Below are 24,565 nucleotides of genomic sequence, written 5' to 3' on the forward strand. Positions count from 1 at the left end.
GGAATGGCTGCCCAGGGCAGTGGGTGCAGCCCTGAGCTGCTGGAGCTCAAGGAGTGTTGGGACACTGCTCTCAGACATACGGGAATTCAGAACCCCCCTTCAGGTGCCCAGAGGAGGGCCAAGACAACTGCAGGCAGGTAGAACGGAGAAAAGCAAGGCAGAGCTGCCAGCACTCCCAAAGGCAAGAACACCATTGCTGTGCTCCGAGCAGGCTAATAGCTGTACCAGTACAAATGGCCACACGATGGCACCACAGCTTTGAAAAGCGAAAAGACACACCAATACCCTTCAGAGCCGATACTAAAATTACCTTCACCAAAGTAAGAGTGATGTTTTACAACGGCACCAGCAAGAACCTTCATAATAAGTGTTGTGTAAATGGAAGGGCAAAACCCCCAGCAGGGAAGCTGAAGTAATAGAAATAATACCTTCTTATTCTGAAGCAAACGCTTCAAAAAAGAAGAGCGTGAGGCATTATCGCTTGGATTTCAAGGGAATTAAACAACAGTAAAAATGGCCAAAAGAAAGTCAGATTCTCCAGCAGTAACTTCCAGGGCGATTCCCACAACCTGCCTCCTTCATGAAATACCTACTTGTACTGTATCAGGAAGCAGTAAGCATATTTTAATAGCAAGTACTATTTAAAAACCACGCTCCAGAACCAGCTGGGAGAACCTTCTCTGGTCTGGAACCATCTTGAAACACAGCAGGTTTCAAAAATGACATCATCTCTTCTGCTCACTCACCAGTTTTGTTTCATGCCTTATTTTTCCTTTCCTGCTGTCAGGAGAACACGTTCATGCACACCTGAGAGCAAGAGAGCTTGAAGAAAAATGAATTCTGGGTTCTATCTAAAGGTATCAGCTTTAGGACAGTATCTGCTGAGGCAGTGCAGGTCTTCGAAAGGTCAGTGTTTGGTCAGCCGTGAAACCTGGTATTAGAACAGAATCCTAAGCATGTAATAAAAGCTCTGTTTGCCTGAGCCAGCTATGCTGTCCAAAATGTCTAGTGACAGAGATCACTAAAAATAGATGAGTCCAATTCTGAATAGGCCGTTCTCAGGAAGACAAGGCAGCCTGGCACATCCTTATTCATGTAAAATGTATTAGTGAGTCACTCACATGGACGCCAAGAACCTTTCACAGAACAAATGCTCTATGACATAAGTGAAATGTGCATCCCAATCTACTCTCAAAGCTTTGTCACAAGTGTTTTAACAGAGCAGTTGACCTGGAACAGAATTTGCTTGCCGGCTATTTGATAAGGTCGATCCGACAGGAAAAAAAACCTCAGATTATGCCTGGCACCACACAAGTGCAGGCAAGCGTAACAGAGCCGTGTCACAAGGCTCCAACATAAGAAAGCTGGGATGAGGCCAGCCACAGGTCTGTGTCGCTCAGCATCGAGAAGTCAGTCTTCACATTTATCACAGAATAAACCAGACTGCAGTCTGTGAGCATAAAGACAAAACGAAGCCACGGAAGTCTTCCACAGCACTCCAGGACTGAGAGAAACAGCCGCTGTTGTAGCTCAGCCACAGGAGGCAGACAGCAAGCAGGGCTTATTCCACACTTGATGCCAATGGGCCAGCCATGCGCCGCGCACCTTCCTCCATCCACCAGGCCCAGGCTGTGGCTTGAGCACTGAACAACATGCACACCCACACAGTGCGGAGCCTTACCACCCAGGGGTAACCAGCTTTCGTCGAATCAGCCCAGAAAGCAGAGGCAGGTATTCTGCTAACACCTCCTCCTCACAACTATCCTAACCAGCAAAACTACTGCATGTCAGCATTGCTTCGCTTCTGGAGATGTACTGCAAAGCTGACATTTCCATGGGATACATTTAGAATGGATGTGCATAATGTAAGTATTAAAAAAATGGTTTGCTTCCATAGAAAATCTAAATTTTTATTATACATACTGTATTACACTGAAAATACGTACCCAAAGACAGAATATTTTGAATTTACAACTGTACAAAAAAAACCCAAAACAATAGAAAACATACAGACTATGCAATAGATGTAACATTTCACAAAATGACATTTCTTGTTAAAGGCACCAGATTCCCAGAGGGCTCTGGCTTAACATTTTTTAGTCTTTTCCAGTCAGATTACACTATGAGAATGTGATTCACTCTTAAACTGTATGATGTCAAAGTTTCAAGCTTCTATCTAGACAACAGTTTGCACTTAGACATCATTTAGTGATATTACCAATTTCACACAGAGGTATTGAGCAACCACCAAAAGTTCCCCCTCATCGCATCCAGTATCCTATGGCATTTAACTGAAAGATTAACCAGCAAAGCTACCAGTGGAAAATGAAGTTAACCCACAGAACACTGGCCCAACACAAGAGTGTTAACCACACAAAGTCTCAATAGCATTGTACGGAGAGAACTACAGAGCACTAGAGCAGGAAAAAGGAGGAGGAAGGAATCTGTAATCGGTACTCTTGCTCAACATCCTCCTTGGGCTCACCTTCATTAAACTCATTTCACTTTCAAGTCCTCACTCTTGAAGAAAATGGAGCCTGAAGAAACCTAGGACTTTGTAGGGCAAGTTCTTAAGAAGCCTGTATGTGTGTGTATGTGTTCTTTCCATCCCCCACCTAACACACTTGGACAGGACAGGTTAAAAAAAAGCCACTTTCATTGCTACAAGCCACATTGTGTTCATTTTGTGCCCTGACATGCTCACAGGTGCTTGTTTACAAGCAAAGACAAGAAAATGGGACATCCTGCCTTGCTGAGGTCCAGTAACACGCTTAGGAAGTTTGGGCTTGCTGTTTCCTAAAGCTTCATGCTTGGGCAAAGGGAAAGAACACAGAAGTAAGAAAACCCACAACTACTCCTGCAGCCATTCGGTTAGTACACCGCACATCATTCTGCAGTCAGCAAGAGTTTTTGTTTAGTTTTGCAGCACACGCTGAGCATCACTGTATAGAATCCAGCTCACAGCCAAGTGACTGAATATTGAAGATTAAAAAAATATCAAGTTCCAAGGCCAGAGTGTTCTGTCTGCAGCAATTCCATTACACTGGAATTCAGATGCTGGCGTTGCCCTGTCTGAATTGCCTGGCACACTACATTTTCTCCAGATCAAAGAGCTCCATGTAGTTTCACTTCTTACCATAACATTGCAAAATCTTCCCTTTCTTTAGGCATTTAAGAACCCTTTCAAGATTCACAAATCAACTTGCAGTAATGCTATAGTGTTGAGTGTCATAAAGTCGCTTTTAAAAATAAATTATTTTGCAGCGCCGTCTCATCCCAATAACCTAACAATTAAAAATATACTATGCTTCTGCTTAAAATTTCAATATATTGGGCATGACTTCAAGCAGGCCTGCAGATCAACTTTGTTACACAGCAAATAAGACCTGGTAGCAGCACGGTAGGCTTCCAACACCATCTGCGTTCAGATGACTCAAATTTATTCTACAGTGACTTCTTGAAGGGACGGCTGCTTCCATCCCAGCACGACAGGTTGAAATACAGACTTGTGCAGACTACAGGGTTAGTGAAGCACCTCCACTGATCTCAAGAAAGCTCAGTCATCACACAGCAGCTGCTTCTCACTACCGAACTGCAAAGGGTCTCAAATGAGCAGTTTACAGTAACAGTGCACACCCCTCAAGTCAGCCAATTTTCTAAAACATTTATTCTAAAATTGTATTTGGTACTTGCAGTTTAGCAAGTAGGAACATTTAAGACAATTATTATACATGTTTAAAGAAAAATGGTCATCAAAAAAAAAAAAAAAAACCTTTAAAAATCTGAATGCAGACAAGAAAAGGAATGTTACTTTCTTTTAAACCTTTACTTTAAAAGATGAATACCTTCATATTCTACTATTAGCCCTTACTGTGCAAGATATAATCAAATAAGTTACAGCCATGAAAATGCATTTTTACTGAACTCATTCTAAAAACTAGAGCCCACTACTAATCCTCACTTGTCAGGCCTGTCTCTAGCTGCTTACAGGAAAAAACACTATCAGAATCACAATCTGCACTGCTTCTGAAACGGGCTAATAAGAGGTGGAGGAGAGCCCCCAGCGTGATGGTGAAATGAGGAGCCTAACGTTCACACTAGAACATGCACAACACTCCGTAACGTAAGCAGATGCCATTAAATGACCTGCCCACTACAGGAGCTAGAACACTGTCTATTTGCTCAAATAAAATGAAGGAATCTATAACTTTGGTCACATTTTAAAATGCTGTAAATATAGATTCTCTTCTCACTTACACTTTCCCTCTTCAGTTGGATAATTATTTTGAGAAACTAAAAATAAAAACGCAATAAAAATTGTCCAATACAAAATATTCTAAACAATCACCTAAACATCTTATTATGTTACGTGTACTGAAGGGATTTGGTCTGCTTTCTTTTTTTTTTTTTAAAAAAAAAAAAAAAAAAAAGAGAAAAGCCTCATTTTGTCCTACGAGTCCCACTTTAACATGAACCTCCAGTCAGCCTAAGGTACCCTCTCAGCAGCAGAAAACCCACTGCGCTGTGTTGTACTTCTTCCTTCCAAGCACCATTCCCAACTAAGCACAGCTCTACACACAAGCACTGGCAGAAACCAGACATTTAAACCAAGTCTCCCCCGAAGAATGCAAACAAGGCTCCAAACAATGAATCCTGAACTATGTACACAATCCCTCGCAATAAATGCAAGCTATACTTGAACAATTAAGGACAGCTGAAACTAATGGTGTTACAAAGATCAAAATGTGCTTCTACTAGAAGGGGATACACCTAAGGCACATTTATATGCCAGAATAACTGCAGCCACATTAATGATTATACTGATAACTACACAGGTAGGAACCACAGCTATACTCATTCTGAACTTTTTGGATAAGGTAATCAAGCACCTTATGACTGCCCAACCAACCATACTTTACCACCACCTCCTAATCATCTTATTCAGAGATTGGTTGATGCAACCATCTCCAGGGCCATTTAAAAAACAAAAATGCTGCAATCAGTATTGATATGTTCTAGCCTTGTTTCCTCCCAGGCTGTTTGAAGGACTTGGCATGCAATAGCCATTGATAAGCTTTTACCCTAAAAATGACATGGCAAAGAACTATGATTTCCACACAGCAGCAGCCCACTGCTTCCTTTCAATTTTTCCCTGGTTTTGCTATTTTTTCCCACATCAGAAAACTATGATATTCAGTTTTTCTTGATCTCAAGTAATGCCAAACATAGGTTAACTCATGCTGTGTATGGACATAGACAATGTAGCAAATTAAAGATACTCAATCCCATCCTATGCCTCAAGAATAAATGAGCTGAACATACAGTGGGTACCATTAGACACTAGGTATCTATCACCTGCAGTATTTAGGTGTACTGCACCTGAATTACAAAATAAAGCACCCATGTGTGCTTCCATGTGCTCATGGAACCCATGTAGTCAAAGAAAATAGTTTCTTTAAAAAATAAAGATCTGTGCCCTTGTTTAAATGGTAAACTGTGAATGACTGTGCAGTAGTCTTCTCTTCAGGTACTCAGAAGTAAACTGCTCCCATCTTTAATCTTTCTGTTGTGATCTCCTCTCCTCTTCCAGCATCTTAAATTGCATTAAAAAAAAAAAAAAAAGAACAGAATAAAAAGCCACCAACCACTTCCTCCCTCAAATCACCTTTTCCAGATAATAAAAAAAGGAAAAAAGTAAATTCAACACCATCTTCTTCTGCATTCACTGAGCCCAGTTAGGTTGAAGAGCCACAGCTTCTATGCTGGAGGGTAATAAATGTACACAAATGCCATTTTGTACAGTTGACATACTCTATGAGCTGGTTGACTCTAAGCTTGATTTGGTCCAGTCTGCTGTCGCTGCAACTCTTAAGAAACATTAGTAATAGGTTTGTACTTCTTGAATCTGGTCCATTCACCAGTAGCATAGTTCATTTCAAAGACTGTATCAACCAACATAGTGGTGCTGCCAGTGCCATCTGCCTTTGGTAAATCTTCTGTATGCTCACTAAGCTTAATCTGAATGATGTCACCTTGCTCTTGGCAAGGATTCTCTGTGGAAACAAAAACAGAAACAAGTTGAACATTTTAGCATTATGAGAAAGCGAGGAGCACTTGATGGAGATTCAAAACCTTACACTGAAAAATACACAGTATTTTCTATTAGTTCTGGGTTTATCCCTACACCATGTGGCCAAAGACTTTTTTCACTCCGTACATCATGGACTTTATTTCTCTTATAAGAAAACCAAACCTCTAAAGATAAACCTCAAAGGCAAAGTAATTGGAAGAACAGAAGTGAGTCAGTGCAGGGAAGCATGCCAATGCCTCTTCGATCTGCCTCAAGAACTTTACGTTTTGGATTTGCTAAGCTTGAACCTACCAAACTTGCTCTATCTATATTATATATATATATATATAATATATATCTATATTATTTACTTATGTATATTCACATATGTAAAAATTCACATATGCAGAAAACACATGCACACTGTCAAAATAATGTTTACCTCACATCACAAAAATATCAATATAGGTATTAAAGTACATCCTGCTACAGTGTTCTGAAGTGGTAGGAAGAGCACCCATGAATGTAATACACACAAAACTTTCTTTAAGCCCTGGGATCATCATAGTAACTCTATCCTGGCTATCTTGAATGATGTACTGCACTAATCCAAATGCATAAGCCACATTTAGACTTCAGCACTCCTCTGACAAGAGCCTTCAAATATCAACCTAGAGAGCAGAGCCAGTGCAGATGATAAAGTTCACTTGAAGACTCTTAGGCTCCTTCTCATATTAGATTTAGTAGACAACTGAGTAGAAAGTCTTGGTCTATCAAGGGCAATATACAAGAACAAGACTACAGCTCATCTCCCTGTGATTTTCAGCATCTATACCTGAAGTAGGAGAAAACAGCTGCTGCATTTCTGATGTTCCAGTGCTACTGAAGAGGCTCTGTATTACACAATTTGTACATCAGCTTGTTATGGGAGAATTTGCATTCTGTCTTGTAGACAGAATACTAGAACCCAATCAGCCTGTTCACTGTTCCATTTGGACAGGCTTGAGTCTCCTCAACTACTAAGCAGTATCGCACGTGCTTGGTTCAGTTTTGTGCTCAGTGACTGCTCTGAGATTGTTCTATTTTTATGAGAAAAAGACTAAAAACTACTTCCAGGTAGCCAAAACTTAATCCATTACAATAATCCCAGTCCAGAGTAAACTAGATTCTAGCACACCTTGAGTGAAGGTCAAGCAGGAGACGCGCATACAGAAATGCTGTGCTTTGTTTCAGACTGGAGATAGAAAAGCAAAATAATTTAATTTCAATACATACCTCTGGATCCTGCCATGAATCCAAGTATAAGAGCCTTTTCTGGCCTTGTAACTTTGTTTGCAGTCTTGAACATTTCCTGTGCAGCATACATTTGCTCCCTCTGTAACAGACACAACAAATATGAATTCCAGCAGAAAAACATAAAATAAACACCTTAACCTCAAAGCATTTCATCTTTAATGCTTATATCTAACACTTGCAGCAGTGACAATTCTGAAACTTACACTGAAGAAGTAGGCACTTTAAACAGTTACAGAAACATGTGTTAAGAGACCTGCTGTTCCCACTCCATATTGTGTTTTGACCTTAGTTTAAATTAAAAAAAAGTGCCTCTACATCCTAAAACACACAGACTTGCAGTAGTTTCAGTGGGAAGATTTTTCTTCTTAAATGAAGCAAAGCTACTGAAAAGTCAAAGCTTCTCAAGGTTCAGATCTTGCAAGCTGGGCTTACAGAGGTGCTTTGTGAAGTCTTCAGAGACAGCCATATCTCAAACTGGTTACCTGACTCATTTCAAGCACGAGCATAACATACAAACATAGGAACAGTAAGAAGCTTCAAGGTAAGTGCTATTTATTTACCTCTGTACTCCCAGGCTTTTAAAAACTGTTAACAGATCTGGGGGGGGAGGGGGCCGGCCCCGAGGAGGGGACAGGAAAAGAAATCAAGAGTTTTGCCTTTATTCTACTGATACCTTCATTCCTACCAGTGCAACAACACGACCTCTTCTAGCAGCTTATGCTATAAGCAAGGCTAAAGGCACTGCTGGAATTATGCCTTTCTCCCAAATTCTTTGCAACAAGGAGCACGTTGTTTTATGTAATGAACAGCAAGAAATAAAGACATAAATAAACATAAATAAAGACATCTTACTCTAACAGTAACATTGCACAAATAAAAAGTTGTGATTAACATTTCAAGCAGCAATGATAATGAAGCTGCACAAATATTTTCTTTATCTTTGGTTGCAAACAAGCAGCTCAGTTACATTGTCAAACTTTTAAGTAAGATTGAAAATAAATTTTGCTTTTCCAACCTACATCAAAAGCATCATCTAAAAACAACCTATTTGTTACTTACTGTAAGAGAGAGGCTTTTTTTCGGTGGTGGCTGTTGTTGAGTTTGAGGGGCCACTTGTGGTGCTTGTGCCGCAGGGGAGATGGCAGGAGGTGTGGTAGGTGTGAGGGGTGAGGTAGGTGTAGTTGCAGGTGGATTCGAGTTACTGTTGTACATGGGAGTTCTTTGCTTGAATTGCGCAGGAAGAGTTGTGGTAGCATTTGGAGCTGCAGGCTCTTCAGTCTGCCTGTTAGTCTGCAAGGCCTCTCGTGCAGAGCCAGCTGCAAAAAACAGAGTAATTCAAAGTATAACCCACAAACAAGGCTCAGCATCACCAGTGGATTTTAAAAGGATCTAAAATTCCCAATTCTTCTATTTATCATAATGACTCTAAGCATCTGAAAACACCCACCTGAAAACATGAAGAGTTAGTGCTCTCCACAGACCATCACCTTCATCAGTTAGACAGTAAAGACATTTCCAATATGGATTACACCACATTTAGAAGCAGATTTCATCTTTAAGTTAAACTTAAATTGATCTACTTTCTAATATATGTTGCTATAACAACTGTGTGCTGACCCCACAGTCTGTCATACTGTGGTTTTGATTCCTGTTTTTTTAAACATAGTGCAATCTCAGACAGTAACAAATACTGAAAATACACAAATATTTGCACAGATAAAATTAAAAGTCCCCAAAATAATTCATTTAAACACTAACTGCTAAGAGGGCTAAAACCCTCACAATATTGAGAAGTTGATTTATTTGCCTGTACTCAGCCACCCAAGGAAGCTCCTGTTCCAAAGCTGACTGCAGCCAGAGGTAAGGTATATCACAAGTTACCACATTATCCAGCACACAACAGCCAGCCAGTGCACATTCCAGCTACTTACATTCTCTTGCAGCTCTTTTGACATAGGTACAACTACTTAAGTACCTTTTTACATGTCTCATGAAATTTAAACTAGCCTATACTCATCTGTGTTCACAACAAACCAAAAAGGCAGATACACATCACAATTCAGTTGATGCCTTTCAGACCAAGTTTTAGAGAATGTGAAGCTTCCAGTACTCTCATCATCTAGGCATGGATACAGCACTGGCTTTAGCAGGATGGCTCTTAGCCAGCAAGATACTAGCCATTCATTCTGTACAAATCTCCACTTTCATTACCAGCTTCACTCCGTGTCAGAATCAGTTTGCATAAAGTAACTACATCTTAATTACACAACATCAGATTACAAGAAATCAAATTAACAGGTCTTTAAGAAAACAGCACTCCTTGTCTGTAAGGAAAGTTAGAAAAAAAATGAAAAAAAAAAAAAAAAAAAAAAACAGGAGACAAAGACAATACAGAACTTTAAACTAGGCTTTTTGTGATGTGGAATACACTGCCAACACTCTGGAAAATAATACTAGCTGCTGACAACACTGATGTGCTTTTGGCTGCATTCCTTCCAGAGATGCCAATTTACTGTCAGAGAGATTTGCATAGACCTTCAGAGAGATTCTGAACTGTTTCAGAGCCAAGTTAAGTGATTAGTTTTTCTGTATGACTTTTTCTACGGGGACCAACATGCCACAGCTCATACAGGGAAAAGCTACAGTAACATTTAACAAGCAAGAACAAAAATAACACAAACTGCAGTGCTGGTTCTGTGTTAACTACAAGCTCTGGTAATGAATCCCAGTCACGTACATTTGTTAGTGCAAGTTGATATGCTGCCATACAACTGCACATGCAGCAGGGAAAGGAAATTAAAGGCCAGTATATTAAAGAGTGGAAAAAAAGGATTTCTACAAAAGGGTGTGTTTTTCCCCCCCCTTCAAAATATGCAGAAACTCAGCTATTATAAAAAGGTAAAAGGAAAGTGGAAAAGGATGCCAGTGTCAAAGTAAATAGTACTTGTTTCTAAGAACATTCTGACACTTGAAAGCAATTACCTGTTCTTTAAGTGCATGGAGGTGGGTGTGTGTATACCCAGCATATACTCTAAGATTTATTTATACAAACGTATATATAAATAAATATAAATCTCACTAGTGTTTCTTTGGAAATTAAAAAAATACGCTGCATTTCCTATAACAGGGATAGAAAATAACCTAGAAAATTAAGTAAGCAAAACAGTTAGCCTTTTTTAATTCTTAAAAAAAAAAAAAAATCAAAAAAAAAAATAAAAAATCAGCATTTTTTTAATTTGTTTCTTGGGTGCAGATATTTAGGTAATTTAACCTTCCTGCAATGGGTTTTCAGATTGCCAAGAGTTCCAGAGTTGAAGAACAGTAAGTCGGTAAATAAAAGAAGTCAGCCAGCAAAACCAAACAGATCAGAGGTATAAATTCCCAGTAGAAAAAAAAAAAAAAAAGTGTCTTACTTACCTGGCTGTGATTCAGAACTCGGGATGTATGAGGAAGATGGCACCACACTGGGAGTAGCAGGTAAATAACTTGTAGAAGGTAGTGCTGGCTCATTGTTCAGTGAGCCAAGTTTCTGCAAAACACGAGAAGTGTTAGGCCTGGTGAAGTACCACAGAAAGAGTGCAAAGAAGGCCTCTGGGACATCAGCATGCAGAAGGCCTAACCAGAGGTAAAAGCTTAAATAGGACTGCCTGCACTCAAACAGGCAATCATCACCAATGTAGGACACAGATACCGTCCTGCATCAAGCAAAAGAAATCACTTGTTTCGTACTTAGAGCACAATATCGTGCACATTTCATGAAGATTAAAAATGCCACTAAGAGAAGGAGTGGCCACCTCTGAGCTTCACGGGTTTTAGGAAGAGATTATATGCCAAGAGTATTCTGGATAGAAATCAGTTCCTTGTATTTCTCCTTCCCTTTCAGTAATAATGGGGCAAATTAATTAAATTAATAAATATATATTAATAATTAAGCAACTTTAATTAAGCAAATATAATTAAATGTAATTAATAATTATATTAATAAATAAAGCAACATCTTCACAAGATTACAAAGGAAAATGGAGAAGAGAGCCCCAGAATAGTACTAGCATAGAGGTTCTTTTTTCAAGCCAGAAGACTGATGAATTTTTGAAGATTTCTTTCTTGTTCAGCTACAGATATTCAGTTATCCCCAAGATATCCCTCCATGCCCCACTGTGTTTCTCGACATTGTTTCAGTAGGGAACCTTCCTGTCCCCTACTTGACAGAAGGTGGTAGTCCTCAATTGCATAAATGCCATACCTTATCATAAACTTGTAGCAATGAACTTCACCCTGATCCTGATTTTTTTTTTTTAAATATTGTTCAAAGATAGCACAGTGCAATTTTGAAATAATTACGTAACGTGGTTTTTTTTAAAAAAATACATTTGAAGTCTGTTTCAACAACTTAGAACAATATAATTACAGTGTTTAAGTGTTTTAGAATAATACGCATCATAGTTTTCTCATCTCTGTTATTTGATTGCGTGGTAGGATTTTTTCCTCTGATGCTCTGTTTATACCTGTGTAGACACGAGGCCAGCAGCATAATCTGGAGTAGCATTTTCTACTACCGTTTCTTCTTTGGCTTGCTTTTCCACCACTTCTGTATCTATTGCATAAAAACAAAAGTCAGTTCAAGGAAATATGCTTAAATACCAAATTTGATTTAAACAGGGATCTAAAACAAATCACATTTTCAAAGAGTTTGCTAGAACATTCCTTAGAAGCATATGCTGAAAGGATACAGTAATGAATATACAGTGATCTTCATATACAATTTTATGAACAACCCAATAATTAAGCTTGTACCCATTTTTCTGGTAAACTTAGCAGATGAGTTTCAACACATCAAGAATAAAACCGGTGTATCTGCACGTATCCTAACAGCCTTTGAAAGCTGTGTTCCATACTAACCTAATGTCTTTCTTCTTCTCTTTGCTTCACGGCCAGCACCTACCATATCCAGCTCAGAGAACTCTAAAAGCTGAAGAAAAGAGTGCAGAATCTTAGCAACAGCAATATAAATTTAAACTACTTCAATACTATCCTTATTTTTTTTCTTTAACACGTTGATGCTTGATTCAAAACAGCAGCAAAAAGTTATTTTACAATGGGGAGGAGAACTGAGCAGGAATTCACCTACCTTTACTCCTCTTTCTTTACGCAAAGGCGTTCTTGAAGGAGGAATAGGATTTCTGTTTCCAGAAGGGTTAAATACACTAGGTGCTGAAGTACTCCTGAATGGAGCTTGTTTTGGTATTCCTTTGAGTGGTGCTTAAGTAAGATCAAAAAAAGTAACAATTAAAACACCAGCTTCACTAATTACAAAAACACGAGGTCTTTACTTTTTCCCCATCGTAACACTCCCCCTAACTTCAAAAGTGTCTAAAATGGAACTCTCTACAAAATACTAAATGTTCCTCAAACTTCAGATTGGATTTTATCTTCCAAACAAGGAGAGTCACTCCCCACTAATGTTTGCAATCCCAAAGTTTAAGTAATTTTTATTAGTTTTATCTTCATTATTTTCCTATACGTTCTAAATGAAGTAATGAAATCCGCACATTGCTTCTTCTTATATTCATACTTTCCTTACAAAAACAAACTTCAAACCCATACAAGCTACTAAGAGTGAATGTTTTGAACCCTACTGTTTCCAGTTACTCTTTAAACTTCAAGATCTGGCTACTTGGTAAAACTGTATCTACCCAAGAATTCTGGCCAAAAGCTGTTACAATTCTTACAGACTATGCAGTGCTTCCTTCCCTTCAGGGAGCTCACCCTTTGTGCTTACTGAGGAGTCTCAAGGAACCACAGGCTGCGTTAGGACCAAAGGGGTCAGAGTCAGACCTATTTGTGGATGCCATAACATGCAGAACATCGTGAATAACCAAGATTCACAGTGCATTTGTGGAGTACACTTTTTTGTAATTCAAGGCAAAGCTTTTGCAGGATGATCAACCTACTGACCTTTGTAAGGCACAACACATAGCTGCCTACTTCTGAGAGTTAAGAAGGCAGAGGAGCTCTGGCAGCACATCACAGCTGAAGTACTGTGATACTCCCCTCATCAAGGGTGCCACCACTCCAGGCTGGCAGTCAGCACCACACAACTCCTATGCAAGAATGTACTGTGAGGGGAGCCACACTGGGAGAATTCCTGGTGGCACAAGAGCCACCCCAGCTCTCCAAAAGTGTCACAAATCACCACTTTTATTAAAGTTACATCAACCCAAATTTAAATTTTTGGTTCCTCCACAAAACTGACTATTGCACTTTGCACCTCTGAATATAAAAGCATAAACTGGTACTGGAACAAGCTCCCCAGAGAAGCAGTCAGAACTCCAAGCCTGCTGCAGTTCCAGAAGCATTTGGACACTGCTCTCAGAAATATGGTTTCAATTTGGGGTGGTGATACGGAGAGCCAGGAGTTGGACTCTATGATTCTCATGGGTCCTATCCAACTCATGGAATTCCGTGATTCTACAGCTTCTACATCCAGGCTCACAACTTTCCCAGCTCCTGCCTTTAAAGTCACAAAGGAACAAAAGCACTAACACCTTGGAATTTGGAGAAATGAAGATATAGCTTCAAAATTCTCCAAGGTAGGACACTGCCTCAGATGAAGATGCTCTTTAGCAAGCTACATTACATTGCAGTATTGGCTCAGCAAAGCTCAAGCCTTTTGTAATCCAGAGAATGATGAATTACTGTCTCACAGAAGGGTTTAAAATGCTGGACCTATGGTCTGCACAGGAAGTATCCAACTTAGCTCCATACTGCAAACAAAAGAACTTGCTGCCACGATGCTCAGTAGAATAGAAGTTGCTACACCTATGATGGTGTTTCCCCAGACTTTACAATGTTGTCCCTTGACATCACACTTAAAATAAGCACTGAAAACAGCATTCGTTCACCAACTGCTAAAAAATTAGATAGACAAATGTATTTATCAGGTCATCAAGCCTTATGGCCTACAGATCGAAAATCGACATTTTAGGTCAAACAGAATTTTGGTTTGAGGCTGGTTACTCTGAACCCCACTGTATGTTTTACTGAAGACATTTTCAGCATAGGACAATTCTTACCAGTGTTTCAGCGCTGTAAATCCCAACTGGTCCCATAATTGGTATTTCTAGAAACCACCTGACTCTAAAGACTGGCTTTATTATTCAGAGGCTTAAGATGAGAACTCAAACATCAACAGAACTGACAGTCAATTTTTACACTGGGACAATTTTTAGTGCAAATTACAACTATGCTCCTTGCATTTCCTGCACAGACCTGTGGCTAAGTACTCTGGTACTCAAACCTATGTATTAAATGCATCAACAAAGTGCATTTTAGCTTCTAAACATCACACCAAGAAAATACTCAAGTTTTGTATCTCAGCATCATATTGACTGCCAGAAAAACTATAATGTTATTTAAAGTGTTACTAATTTCAAACCCGCTTCCTACTCCTAAAGCTTATTAAAAAAAACAATTAGGCATTTCTGGAATGTGAGTGAACAGTTGATACTCTTACATTAACAGATATGAAAAACAAGTACTGCTATTAAATAGAAGCAACACTAAACAGTCTTAGCTACTGTGTACCTTCCCACTAAAATACTATGCTATTAACACTTAGAAAGTAGTTAAGAATATCAGAATGATTTATTGGCTCAAGTGTTCCTAATCCCTGTTGGAATCTGTGTGATTGAGATTGATTTGCACTTTTCTTATACCCTGTGTTCAAACTATCCTCTGCAGTAATCATAAACTATTTCACATATTATCTCCACTATTTTCCCCTCCCCTTCTCCGTGGGGAATCATAAATGCAAGCTAGATTCAACCCACTTTACAGTAGATAACTGTGATAACTGTGAGCCACTCATTCTGCTCCCTCTTGGAGGGATGCAGCTTACTCAGAAGTTATTCCTGGATTAATGCAAATTAAGTTCTTACTGAAGTCTGTAGGCATGATCTAGCTGCACGCATCCTAAATAAGCATGGCAGATACACTGACATCTAACAAAACATCACCCTTCCTTCTCATAAGACTTGTTAAAAACATTCGAAAAGCAGTAAAGAGACAAAGAAGGGGATATATACTTTGCTTCAGAAGGAATTAAGCTTTTCTAGGAAACAGTAATTTTAGACTTGAAAGCTATTTTATCAGATCTTCTTTCGGGAAAGTGATATGAGTGAGCCATACTTGTTGTATCAATCTTTTTGACCAGTCCCCTGCCCTTGGCATGAAAAGGCACTCCTGCAGTCTTCTTGAGCTGTTGAGCAGTTTCTGTCGCTACAAAAAGAAAATAAAACCCAAAACTTCAGTTATTATAATGACTGTGCCAGAAAATATATAGTTTCCTATAGAAAACATTAACTAATATGTAACAATAAAATGTAATTAACTAAAAACTATGAATATCAACAAGAACTACATTGCAATTATAAAAAAAAAACAAGTAATTTGTGAGCTACAACATACTTGGAGAAATGCAAAACAGGTACAACTGCAACTGATAGGATGGCCAGAGCTACAATAAAGACAATTTATTCAACAGAGATTGAAATAATTTAAGTTCCACGTAAGATTGAGATGTAACATTTTCCTGTAAGATTTACAGGTTGTTTTTTTTTTTTAACACCAATCTCTTGGGTCACATGCAAGAAAGTATCAAGCTGCTCCAACACAGCAGCAGGTACAGGAAACTACGTTAAGATCAGTGAGATTAGCTACCAATATATAGATGCATACACATGCTGCCTTTTGTTAGTGAAAACTATTGGCTTTCACCCCTTATACAGCTATCCTGAGCAAAATGAAGCGTTAACTAGCAGCTCTTGCTCCTCATTGCAGAAACATATGGCATATTAAATTGTTTCAGGAGCTTTAACCAAAGCTGTCCCTCAAGTCTTCACTGCTGACTTAAATATACTTATGAGAGGACATATCTATGCTTTAAAAAGATACAGCTTTTTGTATCCCTTGAACTCTGAACAACATTTAAATCAAGATTAGCATCTTAATATAATCATAGCTAGAATGACTCGCACCTGCTCTTCCACACATGCTGTCAAGAAGGTGTTGGGGTGCAGTCACATTTCTTATAGCAAGAGATTTTGGCATATGTCTCCACACTGCACAATAAGACTGAGAAATTTTCCTTTTGCTGTTGTTACTCAGTGTTATAACTGGCTGTAAAACTACTTACACTTCTGCAAGAGTTCAGCTCGGAGAGTGGCACTTTTAGGTTTCCTTTTCAGCTGGAAGTGTTTGACTGGGGGGGTAAGTGGCCCCGCTAGTGTTGTCAAGGCATTTTTGTTTAAGTACTGGCATTCCAACGGCAACATAGCTGATGTTTCACCTTCACTTACTGCATAAAGAGTTAACAGTACACAGAGCTATAAGCATCTCTTCAACAGAATATTGCAAAACATTCTACAACTAGACTGTATAGGTATTTAATGAAGTTTAGATAACTCATTTAAACACCATAAATAATCGAGTTCTCATCTGAACAGTACACAGCCAGTTATTAGGGTGCTTTCTACATTAAGTCTGTAAGCTCCCATACTAACTACACCTAGTCAAACAACAGGAATTTTAAGTGTGCTCCAGTTTTAAGATAGATAAAAATGATAAAATCCTCAGTTTCTTTCAAAAACTACATATAGAATCATAGAATTACTCAGGTTGGAAAAGACCCTAAAGATCATTGAATCCAACCACAACCTAACCATCCTACCCTAACTAACAACCCTCCACTAAATCATGCCCCTGAGCACCGCATCCAAACAGTTTTTAAACACATCCAGGGATGGTGACTCAACCACCTCCCTGGGGAGCCGATTCCAGTGCTTAACAGCTCCTTCTGTAAAGAAGTTTTTCCTGATATCCAGCCCAACATGAAAAGGAAGCTATTGAATGAAAAGCCAAACCAAAACTGCAAACACACAAATGATCACAGAATTAGAATGGTTTGGGTTGGAAGGGACCCGTAAGATCATCTAGTTCCAGCCCCCCTGCTATAGGCAGGCACACCTCCCACAAGGCCAGTTTGCTTGAACCCCTATCCCGCCTGGGACTAAACACCTGCAGGTGTGAGCATCCACAAGCTTTCCTGAACAACCTGTCACAGTGTTACTACCCTCAAGGTACAGCCTTTCTCCCTACCATCTAGTCTACATCTACCCTTCTCCAGTTGAAAGCCATTTCATCTCATCCTGTCACTGCATGCCCTTATAAAACGTCTGTCCCCAGCTTTCCTGTAGGCCACCTTCAAGTACTGGAAGAAGGCCATTATAAGGTCGTCTTGAAGCCTTCTCCAGGTTGAAAAGCCCCAACTCTTTCAGCCTATTCTTGGAGGGAAGGTGCTCATTTCTTCATAGAGACAAGTTTGAGTCACTCCATTATTGTCTTACAGCAGTCCTAACTCCAAAGCCACTTCTGACCACTAATGCCTACAAGTTTGGTTTTTTTCCTGGACAATTTGCTAAATCAAACCCACCTAAATAGGAATAGATTTGCTAGCTGGACAACTGCAACTCAATTCTCCTTTTGACCAGTCCCCTTAACTCCTCCATTTGTTGGCTAAAGGAAGACTGAACAGAGGGCACCTCATGTGCCCAACACAAATGTTGCTGCTCCCAGACACACAAGGTACTGCAAAAAAAAGTTTTACTGCAGTCTTCAATATAACAACATACAAGATAGAAGTACATTAAACTGTTACTGCACATTAATAAGGCGAGCTGTTATTACCCAACACTGCACATACAGACTGCCTACACAGCCAGTGAAACCACATTAGCTTCAATGTTGCCCTTTAAAATTACGTAGGCACCTGACATGCAAGCTCTGATGATTTGTGGAAAGATAATTTAAGAGGTTACCATTCCTCAAGTATCACAGCTGCCCATTCCGGAATACACCAGGTCATGAACTGCAGCAGTTGAGAGAAGACATACAGCTTGTCCCACCACCACTCAGATACCTCAACTGCCCAGGCAGAGACAGGCTATTCCTGGAAAGAGATCCCACATTTCCATCATTCTCAACAGACACTTACCTTTTTCTCTAAGTTCTCCTAAAATATCTTGAACATTGGGATTCTGCTCTTCAAGATCAAGGTTAAGGGAGCCAGTATCTGGAAAGGATTTTAAAATATCAGCTACCATTAAGACCCAGGGGTCTGAATCCAAGGTAGCGAGCTGGACAATTTCAGTCAGTGCCCCCTTCATCTAACAAAAAAAGAAAAAGAAAATCAGCCAATTGGAAACAGTTTTAAACAAGTTGAAGTTGGGTTAATTTTATATTTGTTAGACACTAGGATAAACATGCACAATGTTTTACTACTAGGGAAGGGAAGAAGGAGACTACATCACAGTTAAACATTAACTCTAGAACAAAGCAAAGAATGAACCAAGATTTGTTTTTAATGTTGCTTTTGGTCAATTTAACAAGTGCATTTTGAACTTCCGACAGCTCAAAGCTTTGTTCACCTCAGATAATTTTCACTAAATACAAGCCAGAATCTTATGGTATTGTCTTGGTACGTTCCACAGCCCACTTACAATTCTATGTATCTACACCTTTGTCAGTGCTAACAATATTCAACTAGAAAACATGTTATTTAAACAGACATCTAAATGAAGATGGACCCCTCTTTCTGCTACAGAACAGCAGCTAGACCATTTCTACATCACACCAACATAAGCCAAGTCCCCAGAATTTTAGGCCAAGAATTGTTTCATGCTAATGAGCTCAACAAAATCTGCTTATTGAAGTTGTGCATCCGACTCCCTGCCACCAGAAGTAACAAGGTTTTCTACCTAGCTAAAGCCTCAACAGCGAGAAGGATATACTTTTCAATCATCTACCTTTAAAATGGGAAAGAACATGTAATACGAATGAATAAGATTGTCACAGTCATTTTTTAAATTACTGACCAACGTGTGATAGCACTGTGGAAAAAAGCTATCAAGAGACCACAGCTGGGATTTGACTGAGTGTATTATGAATTCTTAAGTCACCTGTTTTGCATCATTCATAGCCAGCTTAAACCCCCAAAATACAGACTGAACTCCTGTTTCATTGCTCTTCTTACATAAGCATTAATATATTAACTTCAAAGAACTGAGATTTCTGAGATGTAGCATGTAATCTGTCAAGCAATATAACAATAAAGCCATGGAAAGTAATTTAGACATACTCTGTCTGCATGATATTAGCATTAAAGGAGTTTTAATTAAGAATAGGGAAAACATTTCACTTTTGACTTCTCACAACCCACTACGGCACACGTAGCTAATTACTATGGCTACCTGTTTCTGAACAGAGGGAAATGAGCAGAAAGATTCCTCTTCATTTTAATGCTTCCATTCTTTCCCTTTATTTAGAACTGACCTTTTCTCACACAAAAAAAGATTTCATAAGCTTAATCTAACATAACTCTGGGAAATGAAAGCTAAATTTTTGCCCTCTGTACCTCAGCGCTCAGAGGCAGACAAACACTGACATTTCCCAATTCCTTTCAGTCACACAAGTTTATTGCCCTCTGACTTTACTCAGGTATAAAACAGAGGGTAGTTTGCCCTTCAGGCATTCTTGTTTAAGGCTCATGTTAACGTTGCCAATGAATTACTGATCTGATTCATCAGAAAACGAGCATCTCTCAGCAGCGCTGTTTTACACATCACACCTCAAAACATGCCATGATAACCGATGAAGCTGTGGTTTACTTCTAACTTGTTCACCAGCAAGACTCTGGATACCAAAGATGGAGGCAAGTGTGTAGAATACAATTTCTTCCATCAAAAACTCAAAGATAATGGTTGAAAGAAAGATCTCTCCTGTATCTTCCTAATTGATCCTACATGTCTGCTCCACAAAACTCATCCTTGTAGCAAACAAATAAATAATCACAGAGCTACAACCTGTGTTATTTACATTCCTACCATAGCTCTTGCTGCATCCAGCAGTTGCACCCGTGCTACATTCAGGGCAGTTACAGCTCAGGCACTTAACACTGTCCAAGCACCTGCACCTCACAGTTTTGGTTCCCTCAAGGAAGGAGTGGAAGAACAACTTGTCTGCCTAGCACTGGATGAGCAACACTATCAAGAAGGCTCACGGCAGCTAGAGAAAGAACAACCACTGTCACACAGGCAAGTGAAGCACGCCAGCAAGTGCTGCAAGCTCAGCTGAGACCTCACCTGAGTACAAGCTTGCATTTAGTCAGCTTGGATTTGAGTTCTGACCCAGGCTTTTCTCCAAATTGTGATTTTGATATACGTTTCCCCCCTTTGCTACTGAACCCACAGCCGAGAAAAAGCTGTAGTTTGAGAATTTGTGAGGTACACCTTGCTAAGAAAGAATCCTACTTTTTTCCTACTGAGCACAGCCATAATCTCAAACTTGTAATTAAGATTGCAACACTGGGTCATGCAAGAGTCCAATCAGCTCCAACCAGCATCTTGTTAAGCATGAACGTCAAGATCTGAAGCAACATGTTCTGGCACTTCTCTCATCTAAAACCCAGGGATCTTAAGTACTTTTCTCAGCCTGCTGGCATAGCATATCACTAGAAACATAAGAAGAAAGGATCAGGCAGGATGGAAAAAGTCTGGGAACAGAGACAAAGGGAGATTAATAATGGCTGTGCAGGAGGAGCATAGAAACAGGACTGTGGGAATGAGTATACAAAAAAAAAGAAAATATTACTAGGAATACACAAAGTCACAGCTCCAACAAGACTTCTTATAAAGCTGCCTCATTAATTTGCTTTCCATTAAGCCTAAATTGGCATGTTACTGTACCTTTAAACAAGTGCACTGGCTAATAAAGCCAATCAAGTTTTAAACTTCCAGGGCCATAGAGAAGGTGGTGTTTAATAAGTATCTGTAATATTACAGAGCATTTTCATTAAGCTAAAAGCATTGGAAAGTGCAGTATTAATATCTACTCAATTCAAAACTAAGATGGATCAAATAGCATCATAGTATATGTTTTATATTTTAATCATGAAAAAGCATAGTGTGGCCAAGAGTAACATTAGATAAAAATAAACCCCTCTGCATCCAGAAAAACAAAGAACATTAAATATAGGCCAAAAAAGAACTGCCTGCCTCTTCTGACATGGGAGACAAAAGCTTAGTCCTTAGTGCTACTATTCCACAGCTCCCATTTCCACAGTTAGGAGACTCCTGGTTCACGCAAGCAAAGAAAAGCCTGATTTGTGCTCTCTTCTCCATAGCTACCGTCACAAAAGGGCTGACCACCACAGGGACAGGCAGTGCCTTCCTTTCACTGTATCTCATAGAGCACAGAGTCCTCCCTCCAGACTTGACTCTAACATTACTCTGACTCTGAACACAAAACCTTGCTGTTGTGAATCGAGTTAACAGGAATGCAACGGACAAACCAAACAGAAGCAATATCTGCCAAAATCACTACCGAAACTGTGGTCAGCACTGCAGCGAGCATCAGGCATTGTTTAAAATAAGCACGATAATCTAGAAAAAAAAGCAGCAAAAAGCTTGGAAGCAGAGAGATTTGAGAGCTTGCAAATTCTGCCCAGAGAACTGCAGCAGGAAAGGGTATTTTTGATAACTGCATACAAAACACTTAACTGCGAAAATGAAAATGGGAGCCAATTATTCTTATTAGTCAGCAGGAACAAATAAGCTGTAATGAGGTTCACAGCATGATAAAAATTCAAGTTTATTACTTATCCCACAGGATTAAGTCACTTATATGTATACAATATTTGGAGCAGCAAATGAAAACATATAGTGTAAAACCAAGGATATTACATTTGAGAAGAAATGTAACACTTCAGCTAAGGACCAAGCTTTCAAGAGAGATGAGTGAAGATTTGCTTGTCTAGATTGCAGCCTTCACAGAGGTTTAGAAAAGACCAGTAGCCAAATAAATCCCTTCTTAGCCAAGTAATACCACACTTTTCTTGATTCCCACATAATTTTTTACTCAGATGTCTGTTCCCAAATTGTTTCCATGTTACACTATGCCAGTTAAAATTCTATTGTAAAGAAAAAAAAAAATTTAAAAAAGATGTTTGAGAAGAAAACTAAGTTCAGCCTATTATTCAGAAAAAGGAATATCATTTAACACGTTGCATAACACACCTCTATTATATCCTGCATCCACTATCTTGATGCTCAAAGTTTTACAAAGCTGATGCAACATACTTTCTAACACTATTAAGTTTCCAAATGCCAGCTCATCTACAGACTGGCACACGGCATGGAAAACATACACATGACTTTCCAAAGGGACTAATAAAACACTTCCACAGTTAAGTTAAAAGACTTTTACATATGGGAATGATTTCCAAATGAAGAATTTCGCTTTAAGGCTCTTACAGGTAAAGGTTCCTTAACTTGAATCATTTTAAAGATGTTTACAATTACTCCACACTTCTCCAGGTAATTTTCACATACACAACAGCCTATATGAGCTTATAAGTAGTCCCCAAAGCTCATGCATTTTCAACTCAAAAGTACATAAAAGCTAATACGTAATTCTGGTTGTGTGCTTATCTCCCCACACCCTGCCTAGTATACATATAAATAAAGTCAAAGCAGCTGTGTCCTATCCCAGGGTCTGGTGCAAGCACAGCTGAGGTGCAGATTAGAGAAGCATGGGGGTAGGAAGGGACGTCTGGAGATCGTGAAGTACATCCCCTTGCTAAAGTAGGTTCCCCACAATAGGTTGCACAGGAAAGCATCCAGACAGGTCTTGAATACCTCCAGGGAAGGAGACTCCACAATCTCTCAGACTAATTAAATGTGCACCATCTCCATAACCATGACTATAAACCATGGCACACATGGCATAAGTGGAAATTCCTCAACTTGGCAGAAGAAACTTAATGTTTCTCAATCATTCTTGCTCCAATCAACAACCAGCAGCTGCTGTTTGGCAGGAACAAGCCAGCTATAGATGAGGTATGGTCCAGAGCCAGCAAAGGAGCTCTTCTGGACCTATGAAGCCTGATTACAGTGCTAGCTGTACCCCAAATGGCCAGGGGAGGAAAGGAAAACACCAGCTGTTCTCAGACAGGTAACACAAAGCAAGAAGTGTCAGGTCCTGCTTGAGGAGAAAACTGACTACAAGAAGGTGGGTAAAAACCCTGCTGAGCGCAGACACTAGATCTTTCATTCCCAAAGATTCAGCACTTGCTGCTGTCCTTCCTAAACGTAAGATGTTCAGCTCACCTACACAGCCAGCCACTACTACTGGGAAGGAGGCAGCCCTATACGCATCCCTGTGCCTGGCCGGCAGAACCGTAACGCTGCTCCTAATCCTGGAACAAAAGCAGACTCCGAAAAGCCCTCTCATCCAAGGCAGCAGCAAAAGCACAAAACCTATATCATAACTACGGGTCCGTGTGGAGGTGTGAGAAAGGTTTTGGGTCCAAACTGATTTCAGAAGACGAGTACCAGCCAGATGCCCAGAAGAGCAGCGAAACCTCCGCTGCACTCCTTTATCGAGGGGACGCCGAGCCCCCACACCGCATCCCGGGCCTCAGCCGGCTCCGCGGGACGGGACCTCGCTTCCTCCCCTCCCCAGAAGGCGAGGAGGAAGCGGGGCTCGGCCTCCCCTGCCCAGCGCTGCCCTTGAGGCGCGGCCCCCTCCCTCAGGGCCGGCTCCAACCGCCCGCAGGCCGCACGAGGCTGCGGCGGCCCCGCGGATTACGCTTCGAAAATACAACGAAGAGAAAAAGGCGGATGGAGGAGATGATACCGGCACTGCCGTACCCCTCCTTCTCCCCTCGCGCTGCCCCCGCATAGCGCTCACCTCATCCACCGCCCGGCGGGGCAGGTGCAGCATCCCTAGCAGCAACTTCAGCTTGACGGCCGAGGAGAGGCCGTGAAAACAGAGGCGGATGTTGTCGATCACCGACGCCGTGAGCAACGAGGCGATGCTCGGCGGCGCCCACAGTTCGTCCGTGGAGCCCAGTTTGTTGTGCAGCCACAGGCCGGTGTCGCTCTCCCGCATCGACGCCATCTTGGGAGCGGAGGGAAAAAAGAGGGGGTTCTCCACAGGCATTTTATGAAGACACCTAAGAGGAGGAAGGGAGGGGGTGAGGACCCCTGCGGGTCGCAGGCTAGTTCGTAAACCAAAATGGCGGCGCCCTATGAGTTTGCTTTACGGAAGGCGGAGATTCTTCCGTAACCTAAAATGGCGGCGCCC

General features: G+C 40.3%; 1 protein-coding gene across 1 annotated transcript; it reads right to left on the reverse strand.

Annotated features, from left to right (window-relative positions):
- Positions 1 to 1,884: 1,884 nt before the first annotated feature.
- On the reverse strand, positions 1,885 to 24,500 carry NELFA (negative elongation factor complex member A). The gene is made up of 11 exons (XM_042811905.1): positions 24,170 to 24,500; positions 18,417 to 18,588; positions 16,560 to 16,721; positions 15,554 to 15,643; positions 12,495 to 12,625; positions 12,266 to 12,335; positions 11,872 to 11,960; positions 10,784 to 10,895; positions 8,426 to 8,682; positions 7,346 to 7,445; positions 1,885 to 6,053 (listed from the first exon to the last, which is right to left on the reverse strand). The coding sequence occupies exons 1-11, from the start codon at positions 24,419 to 24,421 to the stop codon at positions 5,869 to 5,871; spliced, it is 1,620 nt and encodes a 539-aa protein (XP_042667839.1). The 5' UTR covers positions 24,422 to 24,500; the 3' UTR covers positions 1,885 to 5,868.
- Between the last annotated feature and the right edge of the window lie 65 nt (positions 24,501 to 24,565).

This window comes from Centrocercus urophasianus, unplaced genomic scaffold (genome assembly GCF_019232065.1).
Source record: "Centrocercus urophasianus isolate 14NV4802_14NV808 unplaced genomic scaffold, USGS_Curo_1.0 seq_13, whole genome shotgun sequence".
NCBI lineage: Eukaryota > Metazoa > Chordata > Aves > Galliformes > Phasianidae > Centrocercus > Centrocercus urophasianus.

What these genes read in the sequence shown, in the direction of transcription:
- NELFA (XM_042811905.1), bottom strand. Translation starts at nt 24,421, where the DNA reads ATGCCTGTGGAGAACCCCCTCTTTTTTCCCTCCGCTCCCAAGATGGCG. An exon ending in CTGGCCTCGTGTCTACACAG is followed by an intron (nt 10,896 to 11,871) that starts GTATAAACAGAG and finishes CGTGTTTTGCAG; the next exon opens with AAACTTGGCTCACTGAACAA. An exon ending in AAAAAAGCCTCTCTCTTACA is followed by an intron (nt 7,446 to 8,425) that starts GTAAGTAACAAA and finishes TGTCTGTTACAG; the next exon opens with AGGGAGCAAATGTATGCTGC.